Consider the following 10,836-nt stretch of genomic DNA (forward strand, 5'->3'; position numbering starts at 1 on the left):
TGCTAATTGATGGTGCCCCACTGATTCCGTACCTGACGCAGTACGTACCTACTGCAAATCTCTTTTAAGAGGTTATTAGTATTACGGCTTCGAATGAAACACGTCAGCATACAGATCACAAGAGATTATTTCAAATAGATTTTTGCTGGTTGATTATATAAACGGTGTTTCTTATTGCTGGAATAACATCTCAAAGGCAATATAATGACGACATGACAATGTATGTAAATCAAGAACTGCATGTGGGTTTATTTTACACTTGAGAAAACAGTGGATTTAATTGTGTGAACCAAAATGTACTGTACAATATTAATGATAAAACATCAAAATGTATAATTCATAGTGCATTGCTTGCTTTATTTTTATTTATTTATTTTTTTTGTCAGATAGTTCCTTTAAGTACATGCATCTGGAAAGATGCAGGTGCCAGTAAAATTCCTCTATTTATATCAAGCTGCAGGAACTAAATTTTATTCAAAAAGTGTGGTTTTACATTATATACACAGAAATTGAATATAAAATGACAATATAAAAAGTTAAAAGAGAAAGCATACAGCCAGAAGGTACAAAGAAAGTTGAACAGTTTAAAATGGTACGATATGTAACATGTATTTTTTTTAAGCTGATGCTGGCAATTTACAAGGAACAGAATCCAACATTTGCCCCATTTTTTTTGTTTTCATTTACCAATGCAGCACACTATAGAAAGGTCAGCTTGTACCAAAGCTTAACATTTGTAAATAACTATAAACTGCAGTATTTTACAGGAAAAAAAAAAAAAAAAAAAGGAAGGAAAGAGCATTTTTACACTTGTTTTAAATAACAGCTTGCATACTTTTTTTTTTTTTTGCCGAAAAGTGGCAATTCTCAGCATCCAGAGGGTTTGGGCATAGTGGCAACTTGGTTTGCTTTTTATTTTAATTATTATTTAACTTATACAGTTGTGGCTTCCTAACCCCTTGAGTACTACACAGCTCTCCTTCTTCCAAGGACTGCATGCACAATTTCTTCACAAACCAGTTCTGCATTAAAAAAAAAAAAAAGAAGCTCATTCATTTAAAAAAAATAAGTTCTGCTTCTGACACAGCTTTTATTTGAATTAAATGCCTTTTGTTTTGTTTTGTTTTTCTTTATTTACTTATTTAGTCACTGGGAAAGGCACAGAAATGCTATTACAGTTCTCAGAGGGTTAAAACTTGACACTACCAGGTTCTGTGACCTTTATTGTCATGGCAACTTTGTAATTTTAGGATGTCTCTTTATCATTGTTCTTTGTGTCTTTCTTTACGGCTAAATTAATGTCTCTCAATGGTGTCTCCCACTATATTCTACAAAAGATAGCTTAACATCAAGGACAGATGTTGAAAATAAAGGTCAGACTTTGACTCACAAAAAATAAAAACAGAAACAAAAAATAACCATGCACAGATCAGACAAAGAGCATATAAATATAACTACAAAATAAGTGTAAGAAAAACCAAGGTCCAGATAGGCAGTTCAGCAACAAAAGTAAGACTGATTTCAGAGGCTCAGGTCAGGCCTAGTGCAGTACTATGAAGAAGTTTAGTGCAATGTTCCTGTGGTCACTTGCATACCTGGCTGCTTACCTGGACGCTATTGTTTTTCTAACTCAGTTACATAGATCAGATGGTCCTCTGGGGACTTGCCATGTGTTTTACTAAGGTGCAGTTTGACTGCATGCTTGCTTGCAAAAGTTCGGTTACAGAGCTTACACTGGAATGTGGAGCCTAAGTCCTCCTCGGCAATTCCAAGTGAGCCCAAAGTCTTGTTTGCGAGGACTTTTGAAACATTCTGCTGTTCTTGAATCTGATTAAGTGGCAACTTTGACAGATCCTTCAAACTAAACCCTAGGTGTGTCTCTAAGTGACTTATGTATGTAGAAGCAGTCCTGAACTGAGAGGCACAATCATTGCAAAAGAAAACAGGATGTCCTGTGTCCAAGTTCTTTAAAAATTTAGTTCCACCTGTCCTCCTTAACTGATACTTCACATTGGCCAGCCAGTGGCTAATTGTGGTCATGGAAAGACCAGTAAACTTAGAGATGTGTACCCGCTCTTGTGGACCTAGGTCCGACATAATATATTTGCCTTCTGGGGTCTCCCTCAAGCTGGAAGCAAACTGGGCTTGAAGGATCAGAAGATGCTGAGGGTTCCAGTTGGACTGTCTGCCCTTCCTCTTGTGTACTGGCGACAGTTCATCCAGAGCTTCCTCAAAACTGCTCCCGTCAGCATCAGACTTCTCTGACACGGTTGATGGAGTAGAAGACTTGGGTGTCAAACGCCCTGTGAGGTTCTTCACCATATCGGAAATATCCAACAGGGCACTCTCCCTTAGTGGGGACGAGGCAGAGTCAGCCACACTGGAAACAAGAGGTTTGTTTTTGGACTTCGTTAAGTCAATAGGTTGATCACTGTTCTCATAGTAATACCGGTCAATAGCATCAGTCTGCTTGACTGGAGTGGTTGGGTAAATGGGTTTGTCCAACATGCTGTTGCTAATTTTGTACAGCATGGCCAAAGGGTCCAGAGAGGGGCTTACTGGCTTAGAAATTTTGCCTAAGTGGGTATTCATAATGGACTGTAAAGCACTCAGTGGATTAATGAAGGATGGCTCAGGTGAATGATCTGTGATGATTCCTAAATTGTTACAGCCATTTGCAACCTTTGTTTTAAGTGGCTCTGTACCATTTGGCGTATGTGCTTCTGCTGGACTATCCTTTTTGACCTTCTGAACTTCTGTCTCAGAGCTCTTCTTCTGCTGTTGTTTGTTATTTATTTCTTCTGCTTTTGGGAAGTCCTTGTTTTCTTTAGCAGCAGGTGACATGGGTTTGACTGGAGAACTCTTCTCTTTCTCCAAAGGTTTTTCCTCCTTCTTCACATTGATTTTACCTGTAACTTTCTCTACAAGTTCTTCCATAGCAGATACATTGCTCTTGTGAGGTGGGGGTGTGAGATTGCCTGGGGAATGGATGAGCGCGTTGTGTTCCGACGACAGTGATTTTACACTGCTCGCGTAAGATGGCTGCATTTGAACACTCTGCACCGTGGGCTGAAGGGGTTTGACTGTTCCCGGGAGCTGGTAAGCTGCATGAATACTGGGATATCCTCCCCAGGAAGGGGCTCCATTCTGAGCTTTGCTGATAGCTGTTGTCACCGTGTTCTCCAGGGATTTCAATATGTCTATTCCACCTTTAGGACTATCATCTAGGTCCTCCTCTCTGAGGTACTGATACAAAGTTGTTGGCTCAAACTTCTCCGTAGAGTCCTCATTCTCTTCTTTAATCTTTTTCTCTGTTTCACTGACCACCACCTTCTCCTTCTCTAGGTCTTTCTTTTCCTCTGAGTTTGTGGAGCCTGCTGGGGAATCGGGCTGCTTTTTAATGTTGGATGCTGGTAGCCTTGTGTGGGTGGTGGGTGGAAGAGGTATAGACTGTATCTTCTCCTCCACCACAGGGTCTAATACTAGCTGTTTGCCTTTTTTGGAAGCAGAATTGGTCACCTTCAAGAAATGACCAGTGACCATCATGTGAGCAGTGAGCTGCTGCAAAGTGTCATGGGAACTGCCACATTCCATGCATTTCAGTATTTGGGCTTTGCGAGCCTCAAACTGCCAAGTGTAGCTAGCACCATTTTGATAGCCATAGCGGTTGTTTGGAGTCACATAGGGGTTGGCAGTTTTCTGATCCTTTGCAGACTCACCCAGTGAAGCTTCTGCAGTGACCCCCGTTGGCTCAGGTGAACAAGGGGAAGCTAAGTCCTGAAGTGCTCGCTTTTTGGTAGAAGGGACCAATTTAGTGATGGCTGGTACTGGCTCCTTCAGAGGCACTTTCTGGTAATGCTTTGTTTTTATCATATGGACGCTGAGGTCTTGCAAAGATTCAAATGAATGCCCACAGTACATGCACTTCAGCACTTTTTGGGCATCCTCTTTGCCTTCCATTTCCATAAGTGATCGTTTTCTAGGCTTTGACCACCGTTTGGTCTTATCAGCTTCTTTATCTCTGTTGTCATCACGGTAATGTCCAGTTTCATTCATGTGCACTGTTAGCTCCACCAGTGTGTCATAGGCTGCACTGCAGTCTTTGCATCGGAACTTGCTAGCACCGGTGAACACAGACCCATAAAGTTTATTGTTTTGCCGGTAAAGCTGTACTGTGCTGAAAAGACTAGGCTCTGGGAGAAGTCCATACGATGAGGTCTGCTGCAAAGTTTTAGCTAATGCAGCTTGGTGCCAGTCATAACCTGAGCCACCACTGTTACTATTACTGTTACTAGTATTACTGGTAGTTGTACTGGTATTAGTGTTGGTACTGGTAGTGCCAGTACTCTGGGAATTGGCATTGGTGTCAGTACTGGTGGTGTTTTCATTCTGGCTGATTCCGTTGTTGCTGGTGGTTGGATTGGATTTCTTTAAGTCCAAAGCTAAACTGGACCAGCAAGTCTCTGAAAGCAAATTTGCATACACAGCTTTTATTTGTGCCAAGCTGTCCTGTGGATAGGAAACATTGTCTGTGCACTGAGGATCCTCTTTCTCTTCTTTAGAGGAAGTGCTTTTGAAATGGGCCAGCTGATCGCTGTTTTCACTAAACGGCGAACCATAGCCTGCATCCTGATTAGTTGCAGTGCTGACTGGGGAGTTCTGGTAGCTTTGAGCCTCTTTGATCTCCGCTTCTTCATTGCACAAATACTCATTCTCCTGGATGTCCAGAGACAGCCCATCATCTTCCACACTGTCTTCATCTATTTCTGCTGCTTTCAGTTCCTCCTCAGGAACATATGCTAAAATACAGGAGGGGAGACAGGGGGGGAAACCAAGACAAAGTTATCGAACACACACATTTTACATCATTGCTGTACTAAAAGCAGTAACCATAAAGACAAATTTTGAAGATATATCCAGAAACCAAACACACCATCACTCACACACTCCACCTATAAATCCACATACACTGTCCTGGTTACAGTTTGATATCACTGCTACCTAAGAATAAACTTTAACTTCAGCAGTAAAATACATGCCAGGACCACAGTAGATACCATAATATCAAAACCATAATCAAACAAAGAGCCTAGTAAAACAGTTTTTGTCAACTCAAAAAACAGTCTGGCACTGAGCTATATTTACTGCACTACATATGCACAACACGTTGCAGCTGACCTGCACCCCTCAGACCTGCTGGCTTGACCAACTCCATCTTGTCAGTGCTGTCTTTCCTGGCAAACTGGCTTTAGGTACAGCTTCAAGGGCCATTTCTGTGTCACTGACACCTGACTCTAATGCAGCTATACGGGGCAAGAGTGTCAGGTCAGCTGTTCCAGGGTGTCCTGGAGGCTGGCTGTACTGGGTCCATCTGAGAGCAGAACAGAGTTCATTTTTACAAGATAAAAGAGAAGCAAGACTATGATTGCTTTCTGAAATGCCTAAGATATACTTTGCCTCCTGTTATGATCTGATGTGGGTCCTGCATTTACCATTTTGAAAACAGCAGTCAGAAACTAAAAGTACATGTTAGAGATTAATTTTTAAAAGCAACAAACAAAAAATTTGAGACCTCCATCCCACCTTGATTATTGGTTTATGGTAAATACAAAACTTTGTTATTGTACTGCTGCCTGGTGAAACTATATATCCTTACCAAACTATGTGTTTATCTATATCAAACTATTTTTTAAACTAGCAAATGTGATATTCATGAGCAGATGGCCATTACATCAAAACACATTTACTCCAAGGGCCCAATTCACAGAAGTGGCTTACATGTACCTAAGTGATAAATGTACACTTTCATTGCAAAGCAGAAAACATACTTGTACACATTTCCCTCCAGTTTTGTAAAAGAAGCTTAAAAAAAAATCACAATGATAATGGAATGTAGATCATTTATAAGCATGTCAAGGTAGAAAACACGGCTTGTGAACAATTTTCAGTAACTGAATAAAAAAATTCCTCCTTGTCAGGTAAACTGTGTAGCAAGTGATGCTGAAATGCAGCCTATGGCCTTCCACGGTACAATACTGAAAGGAAGCCAGAAAAAGAGGCTCTTCTGCTCCTATGTGATATGAAGAAAATATATATTATCATGTTAACAAAGCTGAGGTCTTCTTCAGTTGGGGGAATCATAAGTACAAATTGAGCCTCTTTTTGTGCACAGTTGCTAATATATTCTGAAACTTCTTTTCTGAAAAAGAATCTTCTCTCATTTTAATACGAACACTCTTGAAACATCCTTTTTTTTTTTTTTTTTTTTTTTTTTTTTTTTTTTTTTTTTTAAAGTAACAGTATTACGGCCAGTACAACATTCTGTATTCACTTTTGCAATTCAGTCTTAATGCAGCCCCTAACTACTTCAGTCTGATCTTTCAAGATAAAGTCCATCTAGTACTGGGGTAGTGCTGAACCTTAAGATGCCCACTGCATCTTTCATCTGCCCTCTAAGTGTCAAATTTTTTCAGAAGATAATTTGATCTTTTGTTTTTTAAAAAAGTGTTAAGCGGGACCCAATTCCTTACAGATGGGTCAGCCTCAGATGTTTTCTAATATGTTTAAAAGGACTGGTGATTACCAAGCACAATAGAAGTCACTACAGAAATCATCCTGGAGCCAAAGGCCAGGAAGATGCCAGAAAAGCATTATAAAACCAGACAAAAAAATGTTCTTAAAAATGCATTTAGTCCATAAAATGAAGAATAAAATACAGAAATAGTAAAGGAACAGTAAAAGTCAGTCAGCTTTCCAGTCTTAACAGTAATGTGCTGTTGAAACACTGCAGGTATTTAGGCACTGTAGTACCACTGCTGTTCTGAACTCTAGGTATGTAAGTAGAATTCATTCTCACAGCTACTGTCTAAAATCCCTTAGCTCTCTCATTAAACACACCTGCTTCCAGTCACATCTAACAGCAAAAGAGAATACATTTTTAAATTTCAGAAAAGTAAAGAACAGTTACAGAAGAATATGGTTTCTGATTCTCAAATTACTTTTAAATAAAAAATAAAAAAACTCTGAGGCCTAAAATGCATAAAAATGGACAGTTACCATCTGGCATTTTTATTTAAAAAAAACACACCAAAACTTAGTAATGATCAGCAGACAGTCACCAAGTAGAAGCTGAAAACTGAGGGGGCCCACATTCTGAGCTTTAATGAACAGCTATCTTCTTACTCAGTGGAACTATGCCAATTTTGTCTAATTTTCACGTCCCAATATTTTTAATAAATACATGTAAGAAACTGTTGTAAGATGCTAAATGTTGCTATAGTTGATACAGCATTTTGCAAGAATCCATGTGAATTATCTGCTTACATCTCTTTACTTAATTCTAAATTGCATAGATATATATTTTTATAATTGCTATATATAACCATCTAAATATCTGCTTAAGTAGAAAATCTAGTTGAGCCACTGCCCTTTTATTTTTCTTTATTTATTTATGACTGTGTCTTTTCTCTATTCTCATGCTTTTGCACTTTACCATAAAAGTAAAAGGAGCTAAACCACACAAGAAATGTTAAAACTACATGAAAGGTCGGTGTTAAACTGTCAAAGCAAAGAAACTGAGTGTTAGGGTGAAATATCCATCTTTCACTTACTTTCCTAGTCTTAAGTTCTGCTGAGACTACTACATGATTGAGTTCACTCCCTTAGCAATATATACTGCAATATAAGAGTGTACGATTGGCCAGGACTCTGATTTTCTATGATTTCAGAATTTAAGCCAGATTCTAAAAAAATCTAAATTTACGTGATGTGCACACCCACGACTGTACAGTTATCTGAAATAACACAAAGAAATAATGTTTCTTAACCAAAAAGATTGTAATTTATCCAAAATGTTTAATTTCTATCACTGCAATCAAAAAGATTTTATTTAACTCCTTTAGTTACCATAGGATACACACAATACCTTTTCATTCAAGACTACTAATGTTTGTAAGATGAATAGCAGCTCACTCAACATATGGTATTTTGCAAGGTCAGTGCAATTCTCTAACTGAAAAGGTTTCTGTTAGAGCTAATTCAGAAGCATACAAAATGAAGAACGTTAATTTCTAAAAACATATATGTTTTACTGAAATTCTCACAGAAATCTGACAAATAAGTAAGCTTCAGAATTTTAAACATAGCAAAAATATTCCTGTTATAATTACTTGCAGAGACAAGTAATATTATTCTACGTCAAATAAAAGCGTGAGATGTTCATACTCTCCCCCTAAATTATAGAGGTAAATCAACAGACAGACAGATTTCAGACAGCATATCTTTCTGTGACCGAGAAACTCTCAACAATCTTCTCCAGCTATTCCTGCATCTGCAAAGACACTGCTGGTCCTGAAACCATACAAAAATACCATGAGCAGATATAAGCAGCGATCCTCCTCAGCAAAAACTATCCAGAAGAAGAAATTACAGAATATAATGCCAGCTCTTCTTTTCCTTCTCATTTGTGCATGAACAGACTCAGGCAAACGCATGGTGGAAAAAGGGGAAAAAGCTTCAAATTCCAGACAACTAAAAATTAGTGGGAGCAATCTGTATTTCTTTTCTTCTTCTTAAGTCTTGCTAATATTTTTTGCCTATAAAATGTGCCTTCTGGATGTCAGTGCTTCCCCATAGATATACTGTCATCTTTGAGCAGTGTTAAAAGCTGTGCATTCTAATCTAAGTGGACATGAGATGCTATATATTGTACATGTGAGTAGCACAGCACATTGTGTTTGCTTCAGTGAGAATATTTACACTATAAATATACACCCATTGTTTGAAAAAGCAGACAGAAATCCAAAATGTAAGGATGTGGTTAAAAATGTAAATATTCTCATATAAAATCTTACCGTAACCTCGGATTGGTGTTTTTGAAGGAATCTGTCTCTATGGAGGTATTCTTTTCCATTCAAAAAGGGATTCAGCATTGAATACATTATTTTGAAAAGGACAAAAAGTAATGATTGTATTTGTTTTTAACAGTCTACAAAATTAAATGTAAACTCTTCAAGACCCAATTTTAAATCCTCCAAATAAAGAAATTTACTCAGAAGAAACACCTAAGTATTGAAGGCCACCATTCAGTAAAACAACTGAATACTGAAATAATTTTCACTGAAATACTTATTCAGTAGTTTCAAGAAATAGGGATGAGTTTAAGTCTAAAATTCTCCACTAAATCAGGGCCTACTCTGGGACTAAACAATAGTGACATGATGTGAATGTTCACCATTCTTCAACAGATGTATTTCCACAGCTTCTAATATTTACCCAGCCAACAGGAGACAGCAGCTGCAGAAGTTTTCACAGTCCACACTGTCACCTTGCACAAACTGCATTCTAGGCTGGGGGTGACTTCCACTGCACACAAGAACATATTTCACATCTTGGCCAAAAAAGTACAGATAGAAAAGACAATCTATAGCCACACATCTCCCTCATTACAGAAAAACAAGAGGGAGAGGGGAAAAAACCCCCCAACATTTACAGATACGTTTCCAGAATACAGGGTCATGAGAGTTTTGCAAAAGAATCCAAAATCTCACATTGTGAGAGGTTAACATGCCTGCTGGAAGATTTGAGAATTTTCTACATTAGTATATACAAATGTTCATACAAAATTCTGGCACAGATACTACAAATCTGTGTCTGTGTCTGTACTACAATGTCACTACAGTGGAAAAATACAGCTTAGTTATGACAATGGCTGAGGAGCTGCACAGACTATCAGACAACCAAATAACCTTACTACAGTGGTTTGTGTCTTTCATTTCTAATTGCAGCAAAATGGGGGCAAAATACTAGAACTGCCTATCCTCTAATTCTAATGCAATGGGTCTGAAAAGTAGATAAGGTACTGTAACAAGAACAACCTCCGTGCTTCTAGCAGGTTGAATGATAACCCTTAAAGGCATCCCATTAAAAACCAACAAAAAGATTCTTCACCTCCTTCTCTTCTCTCCCCTATCCCCTTAAAATGAATGCTGCAAATTATTAGCCAACGCTGGCAACTGGAGAACGAAACAGCTTGCATGCAGGTATATTTTCACAGTGATTCTAATCTGAGAAATTTACTTGCTCTTCCCCTTCTATCTGATAAACTATACATTCAAGCATTCTCATTAGTGTTCGGATCACCAAAGAGAGCTGGAGATGAATCAGTCCATCCACCCCTCCTCTCCCTGCTCTGTCGAGATTATTTCATTGAAATGTTCATTTTCATCCCTGCTGGCAACATTAGAATGGAAGTATTTAACCTGTTTCCATTACTTATACAAATTACCATTATGGGGTAGGACAGATGTTAGAATCATGCCACATAACTGACTTCCATACATTCTTTACAGGGAGGATAAGAAGAGAGAAAGCTGTTAGATCATATTATCCAGTCTCAATAATGTTCTCTCTGCTACCAGATTCATTAACTTCCAACATCAACGTTTCACTTTCTTTCTGCGTGAAAATGCTCCATCTCCTTGAGCTCATTTAATTTGGAGCAGGAAATCTTTGTCAGAAATAATTTTTTGATCAGGTGCTCTAACTAAGGGGTGAAGGGGGGCTGGGGAAAGAATAAAGAAAAGGGGGGGAAAACCCAACACCTTGTCGAAAATGTTATTTCTCTAACATGGATGATGAAAGAGAAGTCAGTTAAGATGCTGGTACTCAAAGATGGCTGTCACTTCAGATAGGGGATGGCACGACTCACCTAGACAGGTGACGCTTTGGTGGAGCAAAGGCTTGCTGCATTATTGAAAGCACGAGAGATCAGGATGACAAAGACTGTAGGCCCAGGGTGCCTGGGGCTCCTAGAGAAGTGACTTCAGCAGGCACATG

The 10,836-nt window shown here is 38.7% G+C and overlaps 1 protein-coding gene across 2 annotated transcripts in view; it reads right to left on the reverse strand.

The window, feature by feature from the left end:
* Positions 1-225: 225 nt before the first annotated feature.
* Positions 226-10,836, reverse strand: part of TSHZ1 (teashirt zinc finger homeobox 1) — a 56,202-nt gene continuing 45,591 nt past the window's right edge. Inside the window, exons 2-3 of one of the 2 annotated variants that reach the window (XM_074877149.1) lie at positions 1,608-4,799; positions 226-1,022 (exon numbers count right to left, since the gene is read on the reverse strand). In XM_074877149.1, the coding sequence (XP_074733250.1) occupies positions 1,615-4,799 (3,185 nt within the window). In that variant the 3' untranslated portion in view covers positions 226-1,022; positions 1,608-1,614. Of the gene's footprint in view, positions 4,800-10,836 lie in introns of both variants that reach the window. The other variant, XM_074877143.1, reaches the window with a different exon arrangement.

This window comes from Strix uralensis, chromosome 1, assembly GCF_047716275.1.
Source record: "Strix uralensis isolate ZFMK-TIS-50842 chromosome 1, bStrUra1, whole genome shotgun sequence".
Lineage (NCBI taxonomy): Eukaryota > Metazoa > Chordata > Aves > Strigiformes > Strigidae > Strix > Strix uralensis.